Source organism: Phoca vitulina, unplaced genomic scaffold (assembly GCF_004348235.1).
Source record: "Phoca vitulina isolate PV1807 unplaced genomic scaffold, GSC_HSeal_1.0 scaffold32, whole genome shotgun sequence".
In the NCBI taxonomy this organism is placed as follows: Eukaryota; Metazoa; Chordata; class Mammalia; order Carnivora; family Phocidae; genus Phoca; species Phoca vitulina.
This window is the reverse complement of record NW_022589735.1, coordinates 4,838,365-4,847,603: the sequence shown is the minus strand read 5'-3', so window position 1 is coordinate 4,847,603 and position 9,239 is coordinate 4,838,365. Positions and strand designations below refer to the sequence as shown.

The 9,239-nt window shown below is 56.3% G+C and overlaps 1 protein-coding gene across 1 annotated transcript; it reads right to left on the bottom strand.

The window, feature by feature from the left end:
* Nucleotides 1-393: 393 nt before the first annotated feature.
* TIFAB (TIFA inhibitor) lies at nucleotides 394-7,463 on the bottom strand. Its single transcript, XM_032425074.1, has 6 exons — nucleotides 7,432-7,463; nucleotides 4,587-5,085; nucleotides 3,015-3,161; nucleotides 1,305-1,386; nucleotides 1,135-1,156; nucleotides 394-559 (listed from the first exon to the last, which is right to left on the bottom strand). The coding sequence occupies exons 1-6, from the start codon at nucleotides 7,461-7,463 to the stop codon at nucleotides 394-396; spliced, it is 948 nt and encodes a 315-aa protein (XP_032280965.1).
* Nucleotides 7,464-9,239: the final 1,776 nt, after the last annotated feature.

Below are 9,239 nucleotides of genomic sequence, written 5' to 3'. Positions count from 1 at the left end.
GTGGAGCAGAGGGGTCAAACCACATCCCATGGAGAGGTGGTGAGCCTCGGGGGCCCCGACTCACTCCTGCCAGCCCAACTTGTGACTGCTCGAGCTTGGAGCCCCTCCTAGGGTCTCCTGGGGGGCGTCTCTGTGCTTCTGCTTAGGGCAGGAAGTGCTGCCTGAGAGCTATCCTCAGTGACTTGGGGACTGTCAGATCTGTCAACCTCCCGCAGATGTCGCACAGAATTCCCAAAACCCAGATTTCTGGGTTGATTTGGGCTGCAGAGGCTCAAGCACCGGGGAGAAGCACCAGCCGCGTTCTGCCCCAGCTAGAGGATCTGGGCTCTCCCCACCGGGGCCTAGAGCAGGCAGAGACTTACTCTCTGCCCACGGCTTCAGAGCCTTGCTGCCTCAGCCGGCCGGCCCGTCTCTTGTCCCATCACTATAAGCCTCGGCCATGCCCTCGCCTGCCTGGCTCATGACCGCTTCCTTGCCCATCTGTCTGGCCAGCCGTTCTCTGGCCAGCTCCCTGATGGCCACCAGGAACACAACAGCAGACAACCTGTGGTCCTCATCTCTGTGGAGCCCGGAGTCTCACAGGGCGACAAAAACGATGGCTACAGCATTCTGATGTCCTGCGTGGGACTGCGGGTGCCCAGCTGTGGCCTCCCTTGCTCTAGGCCACAGCCAGGACTGCGCTGTCTGATGCGTCTGCCATCACAGCCTCATGGTGCTTGCTCGTGCCTCAGAGCCCTGCATATTTATGGAGGGTTCTCGGGTCTCCCTCAAAACGGGGCTCAGGGGGCTGCAGTGTCTCACTTACAGACAGGTTGGGAAGACTCCCATTTTGGAAAAGCAGAGGACTGGGAGGGTTAAAATGCCTGAAAGGGCACAGGGGATGATTTCCTAGATTTCCAGATGTGGTCTCAGAATTGTAGTGCTCTGGAGGCTGCCTGAGTGTAGCTGATGTAGCTCTTTGTAGCAGATGTGTGTGTGTGTGTGAACTGAGACTCTGGGTCTGCCTGCATTCAGTTCGGTCCCTTGGACTGGACAATGAAAGCTAACTCAGCGATCGAGCACTTCCTATATGCCGGGCGCTGCCCTAGGTGCTTTATATGCAGTCTTCATTTTACCACCACGGCCAGCCGTTACCTTTCCCGGTTTCCAGAAGAAACTGAGGAGCAGGGAAATTCAGTCCCTCGTTCAAGGTCACAGAACTAGTGCGCAGTAGAGCAGGAATTCCAACCGAGGCCCCGGCCGGGAGACACCCCAGCAGGCGCGGATGGCTTGTGTCGGTGCAGGCATGCACACGCACCCCTCACCTGCGTGCACTGCCCTGCACACGTGGGAGCGAGAGAAAGCTTTCACTGCTGGAAGGGTCTCTGCGACCTGCTCAAGCTGTCTCTGCAGGCCAAGGAAAGGGGTATCAGGTATGAAAATGGGAGTGGGTGCAGGGACCTGGTGATCTGAGCGGTTCTCTACTCAAGAAAAATGGAATCTAGCCTGGGTCAGAGCTTTGCTGCTGGTGCGAGGCAAGCAGGGAGTTTTGCAAGGAGAGTTTGTGAATCAACAGAGTCTGAAACAAGCGGGATGTGTCTTGGCTCCCTCCCGCCCTGTCTCTGGCTCACGTCCTTCAGCCTGCCCTGCGCTTCACCCTGTGCCCTCGGAGGGACGCCGGGACGCCTGACTCTGAACCTCAGACTCCTCATCTGGAGGCAGCTTGTCTCCTCTCAGAGAACCCCAGCTGGGAGGGATTGCTGCTGCTTCCTGGAGGGGAGAGGACCCTCTCAATGGCAGTGGGGGAGTTGCCCCCTGGGACTCCGGGGTGCATGGCCCCAGCCAGCTTCCTCTCTTCTGCCTTCGAAGATCAGGTGTAGTGTCCAGGCTGGGGGTTCCCAGTTCTGTAGGTGCACTGCTGCTCCCTAGCCGAGTTGGGGAACATCTTGGTCTCTGGAGGGATCATCGCTACACTGAGGATCTGTGTGTGACATATAAAGGCGGTTCCAAAACAGTGGGCTGCTTCTGCTTGCCAGACCTCACAGGGTGTCTCCCATCCTACAAACTCTGAATACTGGGCCTTCTGGTGTAAGCAACAGGTGAAAGCCCCCTCCTGACTGCCCCCCGGGTCTCTGGCAAAGACAAAACCCTTTATCAGGTGATCACAGAATGCAGGTGTGCTCTTGGGCTCTGCAGCTGGTCTGCCAGGCTTCCAACCGCCTCTAGCTCCATATATGCAGCCCAGGTGAACCCTTGCCTATGGACCTATTATGTTGCCTCTCTTAGGTCTCAGCATGGTAGGTATCTAACCCGTACTGAGTGCCTACCGTGTGACAGATGTTTCCCTACGAGATTTACACGTGCCCCCTCCTAAGACTGTCATAACATCCCCGGTGGATGGGTACTATTATCTTACCCACTTTCCAGCGGGACAAATGGAGACAAGAGAAGGCTAAGTCACTTGCCCAAGATCACACAGCTAGTGAGTGACATGATGTTGGGCAAGATACCCTTTCTAAGTCTTGATTTCCTCATCGATACAATGTGTTAATACCATGATCTGTCCGGGTGTTTTGAGGATTCAGCTGAGCAAGGCACACGGCACCTGGCAAAGCACTGAGCACACAGTAAGCACTCAGCAGACATGGCCACTTAATGGTACAGCGAATGCTAACCCCAGCTGGAAGACAGAAAACACATTTAGAGCACCAGTAACAATGGATCAAATAATGAAGGGATTAACTCCTCCACAGGTGTCTTTCGTGAGCCCACATAAGTTCTCTGAGGGCAGGGACTTTGCCTGCCTAGTTCACTGTGGGTTCCTGGGGCTTTGCCTCACATCTGGTGAAAGTTTGTTGAATGACTGAGTGAAGGACTGCTTGGGGGCCCCGAGGGGCCATTCATTGTATTGGACAGCCCCCTCTCTTTGCAGCCCTTGCCCTCCTGTGCCTTGTGGCTGTAATCTCAGTGTCCTTGCCTTATTCCCTATTAGAAGGGAAGTTTCCCCAGCCAGGACAGGCCTGAGTTCCGCCCACTGCTATCTTCCCCGGGAAGAACTGGCAGTGCAGCTGAATCTCGTTGTAGCCTGCCTGGGGTGCAAAAGGGTTTTTCTTCTCGGGTGGGAAGTAGAGAGTGTTGAAAGCCTTGTTGGACGTGGTAAGAGGCCTGAGGCTGTGAGCCAGCTGGTTGGCAGCACCATGGCCTCAGTGTCTCAGATATCCTAGAGCAGGCTCTAGGATGATGATGACCACCTGAGTTTGTAGGCTCCTCTCTTCTTTACACAGGTGAACGCTGTTTCTAAATGACACTTCCAACCCCCACTGCCACTAGGATGACATGGAGAGTGGGGGCTGTGCTCAGCTCCCCTGTTCAGTGAGAAAGTTGTCCCACCCTTGGCCCGCCTGACTCACTAGTTGTCCCTTTTTTTTTTTTTAAAGATTTTATTTATTTATTTGACAGAGAGACAGCAAGAGAGGGAACACAAGCAGGGGGAGTGGGAGAGGGAGAAGCAGGCTTCCCCGCCAAGCAGGGAGCCCGATGCGGGGCTCGATCCCAGGACCCTGGGATCATGACCTGAGCCGAAGGCAGACGCTTAACGACTGAGCTACCCAGGCGCCCCTAGTTGTCCCTTATTTTTGAAAGACTACCCCACCCCCATTGGTATATGACCCACTTTGAGTAAAATAACAGCTGAGCTAAATTCTACCACAACCTCCCTCCCCACCCTCTCACAGAATTAGTCCTGAAAGAGCCCATTGCTCTGGGAAGCTACCTTTCCCTGAAGACCTGGCCCTCTAATCAGCCAAGGCTTTGATCCAGAAATGATAGAGTGAGGGAACTCGAGGATGACTGGGACAACGGATTTCCAGGCAGGCCCAGCCCCCAGCTCCCCACCCCCAGGAAACCCTGAGCTCTGCCCGCATCCTTTCTAGAAATGTGAGCCCCCACCTTTCCAATTTCCTCTTACACCTCTTCTCTATTTCCCCGCCCCCGCCTCTGTGTGACAACGTGGCGCGCATGCAGCCCATCTGGGGATCAGGGAATCCTATTGGGTATGCCAGCTTAATGAAATACTTGCAGTTTATTAAACACAGGCTTCCCTAAGCCCGGAGTGCCTGTGGGTATTTGAAAGGCCAAGGTAACCCGGAGCTACCACAAACGTAATTGTTACATGTGTCCATGCATTCCTGGTGCAACCTCAAACTCCAGCTCTTAAGCAGCAGGCAAAATTAGCAACATAAAGTAACTCCTAGGCAGACAAGAGGAGGGAAATGTGGGGAAAGGCTTGAGAGAGGTTCTCAGAACCCCTCAGGGCCTCTAAAAGTATATGAAGTTCCCATTACCTTGCATAGCTGTAACCGTGGGGGGCGCTCCCCCACCCCAGGCTGTTCGTGTTTGCAGAATCAGTTCATTATTACCAAGCAGGTCTTGCTTGTCAACCTCGTGTGGTGTCGCTCCAAGAGTTCAAGTCCTCTTACGGGTGAGGCTTGCTCTGGGCAGCCGGTGGGGCTAGGGCTGTCTGAGGTCTCCTTCTAGAGCTGTGTTTCTGCTCCTCCTCCAGGGCTTGGCAGGGAACGGCCATGGAGAAGCCCCAGGTGACCTGGAGCCCAGTGCCCTGAACTTGGGGGAAGCTGCTCCTGGGAGGTGCTCTCCCATTCATCAGTCTCCTCAGCCTGGGGCCTGTGAATCAGGGGTGAGGGGCTGAGACGGAAGCAGCAGACAAAAGCCTCCAGGGAGGTGCCTCCCTCTACGCGGACTACCATCTGGATGCCGGAGAAGGTGACCCTGTTGACCAAGCTCAACGGAACCTGCTCCAGGAACCTCAGAGTCAGCCCGTTGACCCACACGCAGCCCTTGCGGCTCAGGGCCTTCAGGCAGAAGGTCAGCAGAGCGCTGCCCTTCTCCCGGTAGGGCTCCAGCGACAGGTGTCGGCGGGAGAGGCGGGGGAGCTGTAGCCGGAGGTGGGCATCCGGGCCGCGCCCCACCAGCAGCGGGCTGGTGTCATGCTGCAGCCGCGCTGGGACGTTGGCAAAGGTGTCCGGGTCCTGCGCGGGGTGATGCAGGCTCACATGCAGGACCGTGAGGGCCCTCTCTGTGGACAGGAGCCTGGGAAGAATGGAGCACAGACAAAAAAATGTGATTTGAGCCTAAACATGCTTGCCCAGCTCAGGGACCCTGAACCACCTCCAGCCAAGCACAGCAGAGCACCGAGTGTGGATCTGATCATTCTGTCCAAGTCAGGATGGCGCCAAGGCTAGAGCTGGTGTGGAAGGTCAGCCCCGCTGGGTCTAGCCTCAGCTTCATCTCTAGCACGCTCTGTGAGTAGGACTTAACCACTCATCCACTCTGAGCTTTAGCTTTCTTTTCTGTAATATAAAGATGCCTGTCCTTGTCTTTGCAAGGCATAAGGCATACCAGCTTTCATGGTGTGGTTTTGGTGGCTCACTATCATTTGGAGACAATCTGGCCCTGTTTCACGGGAAGGGAAGGACAGGCAGATAGGATACACCTTCCCTGTATCCAATAGTCACACAAAAAACCGTTGCTGAGCCCTTGCCTGAGCCAGGCACCGATCAGCTGCTGGCAATGAGCACAGGCAACAGGAGAAGAAGCCGCTGATCTCCAGAGCGCCCAGTTGGTGGAGAAGACAGAAGCTTCTAGCAGCAGGAATTGTGGACAGACACAGAATCGGGAAGCCCAGCTGGCTGCCGGGGGCCCAGAAAGGCTGCCTGGAGACCCAGAGAAAGAATAAAAACAGCCAGCATGTTCCAAGTGCTTCTATGAGCCTGGCACCACGCCAAGTGCATTTTGGGCATGAATGTCTCACTATATGGGCAGAAGGCAGATCCTGAGAAAGAAGGTGGAGAGCGCCGGGAGATCTCGCTCAAGAACCAACAGGGGCTCTGCAGAGACCAAGTAACAAGGCTGCCACGGTGAGAAATGCACACATCCTTTGTCCCAGCCACTCCACCTCTGGTAATTTGTCCTTTAGAATCTTACTGGCACATGCAGTAAGGCTGCTTACAACAGTTGGCTTTGCTCCCACGTGGATTTGAGGAATATAAACTCTCTGGCACATCCACCAACCCCATATGGTGCGGAACCTGCCACCGCCTTCAGTGGGAACCAAGGGATGAGTGGATTTGAATAACTAATCCTATACTTTCCCGGCACCAGGCTTCGGCCTACGGTATTTTCTCTGCTAAGAAGTCATCTTCCGTCCCAAACTCTGCCCAAATACCGCTCATCTTTAAAAGACCCATTTCAAATGTGGCCTCTCCTATGAAGCTCTTTTCCTCTCTCTGCCCTCCGACCCCCTCTGGACACCCCCATTCAGCACAGCTTCTCATAACACACCAGAGTCACGTGGGTCCTTGTCCTATCTTCCCTGAGCTCTGCTCCTCCTGCTGTCTCTGAGGCCCCCCAGGGGCAGGCTGTGGTCTGAGCGGCTGCTCTGTGTCCCATTGCCCCGTGCTCACCGGGCCTGGCCACAACATCTGTCTGGGGGCACATCTGGCAAATGGCTAAATGAGGAGATGCTCACACACACATGAAAATCCTGTGAGGGCGCCTGGGTGGCTCAGTTGGTTAAGCGACTGCTTTCGGCTCAGGTAATGATCCTGGAGTCCTGGGATCGAGTCCCACATCGGGCTCCCAGCTCAGCGGCGAGCCTGCTTCTCCCTCTGACCTTCTCCCCTCTCATGCTGTTTCTCTCTCTCTCGCTCTCTAATACATAAATAAATAAAATCTTTAAAAAAAAAAAAAAGAAAGAAAATCCTGTGAAATCAGGTTTTGGTATACTGCAAATGAGAGCCTGGTCCCTAAGGGCTGTGGGACTGGAAGCCTGTCACAGGTAGTCCGAGTCCCGGACCCTCGGCCCCTTCTACCTTCTGGCTGAAGTCAGCGAATAGTGAGGACCTTCCACTCGGATAGTGAGGGCCGGGCCCCTCAGGACCCTCCCTCTTCCTAAAGCACAGACATACACGTGTCTCCATCCACATCCCAGGCCCCAGCCTGCGGGAAACCTCCTCCTGAGGTACGGAAGGTAAGCCGGGCCCAGGACAGCCGAGCTGGGTGTCCAAGTCCTCAGGCCTGGCCAGAAATTCGGAGTTCACTTCCAGGACTCGATCCTACGGCCCAAGGATCCTGAGAGAATCCCGCAGAAATTAGGGTTCACCACTGCTCGGGAGACGTTACTCTTCCACTCCACTGAGCACTCCAGAGCTGACAGAAATTCCCTGCCAGGGCAGAGCCCCTGACGAGGCCCCCACATTGTCTCCAGGACGCCCCGGGTTTTCTGGGGAAGCAGAAAGCAGCCCTCCCGGTGCTGTCTCTGGGGCGGGACAGTAGGAAGACAGGCACCTGGCGAGGAGCCAGCGGGGGCCCTGCTCCCGGCCCCACCAGGCCCTCTCCCCTGGCTGTGTGGCTCCAGTCCCCCTGACCTTCACCTACCTTTCTGCCAGGGGCCCATCTGCACCTGACATTGCAGCTGTGAGCTCTCAGGAGCACGTGGCTGTGAGCCGGGGTGGGCCTGGGCTGGCGGTTACAGCTGCCGTGCGGGGAGATGACGCGTCACGTCATTCATCCGTGTCGCTGCTTTCTTCCTTTTTCCCTTCAGGAAAGAAAATGGAAGTGTAATTTCCCATTGCAGAAGTGCAACCCCAGTGCCGAGAGGTTGAGAAACCCCAGCCTGGGATCCTTGCTAGCAGAGGCCCCTGAGAGGTGGGGTTCCCCGTGGGGTGTCAGCACTGCCTGGGTCCGTGGCCCGTCCTCAGGGACCTGGAGAGCTGTGTCTAGTCCTGGTAGCTGGTAGAGTTCCTCTTCTCCGCTGCCAAGCGGGTGAGGGCGAAGGCATCCCAGGCCTCTTAGAGAGGAGAGGCTTTTTGAGTAGAGGGTCAGTGAGGGGAACCCCCCTACGTGGGTGACTGTGAGGAGAGCATTATGGCTGGACCGGGAGTGACCGAGGGAGCTGTGGGCAACAGAGCCGTGCACGGAGTGTCGTGGAAGGGCAGGGCCTCAGGGGGCGGGGGTAACGGCTGCTCACGGTGGGCAGTCTGTCTTGGAGGAGAGCAGAAAAGCCATCTTTTTTGCCCACCCCTCCTGGGCTCTGCTGGCCTCCCGGGGCAGCCTGGAGGAGACCACGATGGATGCTGGCCCAGCACTGTGGACCCTGGCCATCCTGAAAGTGCCCCAGTGTCACCATGGTGCTAACCCTTCACGTGGCCCACGTGTTCATCATCCACCAGTGTATTCATACAGCCTTCCCTGTACCCACCAAGTGGGCAGGAGACATGCCCATCTTATACAGGGGACACTTGAGGCCCTAAGAGGGGCAGTCCCTGGCCCAAGGCCCTGGAACGAATCAGCTTATAATCCTTTCCCCTTTTCCCATCAAACCCAGGCTATCCTGGGGACTCTTGGAGGGCATGTAGGTGGGTGGTGCAGTGCGCAGGTGGCCCCGATCTGCCTCGCTGTCCCCAGATCCACTGCTTACCCGTTCCTCAGGGGTGACCCTTATAGCCCCAGAGATCTCGGCCGGCCACACCCTGGGGGCTGAGCTCCTCTGGGCACGACTCAGGGCCTAGTCTGCTTTCTCTCTTCTGAGCATTTAGACTCTAGTTGGTTGCTTAGTAACTGAGAAGGACAATAGGAAGATCTAGAAACAGTCATCCATCCCTGTGTATCCCAGCCAGTGTGAGACCACCCCAGAGGGGCTCCCCAGAGCTGGGAAGTGTATCTGCCCCTGGAGGAAAGCAAGCATCAACTACAGGCTGCCTCCCCATCGCCCATGTTCTCCACTATGTCTCTAAGCTCCAGCATGCACAGAGCTGGGCCAGGTGTGTGTGGGAGGCCTGTCCCCATCGGGGTCCACACAGGATGTCAGCCTTCCCCTGGGGAACCCAGGGCAGTGGGCAATAGGTAAGAGCCGAGCAGGGGCTTTGCTGTCCCTTGGTGCGTGACCTTGAGTGAGCCCTATCCCCTCTCTGGACCTTAGTTTTCCTCCCGTAGGGATGGGACACGGTGTCCCCACAACACCCTGCAACCATGGTCTAGGTCCATGCTCCCAGCCCTGGCGTGGGAGAGTAGATGGGTAGAGGAGATGTGTTTGTGACCCCTGTGACCTCAGTAAATTGGTTCAGAGCAGTTCCCAGGAAGAGAGAACTGAAACAGCCAGGGAATTCAGCTGCTACGAGGAAGTCCTGCCCGGGCTGCATCTTCTGAAGGTGAGCTGGAAGTCCTGCCCAAGTCCTGCAGGTCAC

Coding starts and splice junctions, on each gene's coding strand:
- TIFAB (XM_032425074.1), bottom strand. CDS start 7,463: ATGTCAGGTGCAGATGGGCCCCTGGCAGAAAG. Junction 5,086..7,431: donor GATGGGCCCCTGGCAGAAAG/GTAGGTGAAGGT, acceptor CATTCTTCCCAG/GCTCCTGTCCACAGAGAGGG. Junction 1,157..1,304: donor GTGCAGGGCAGTGCACGCAG/GTGAGGGGTGCG, acceptor CCTGCTCCTCAG/TTTCTTCTGGAAACCGGGAA.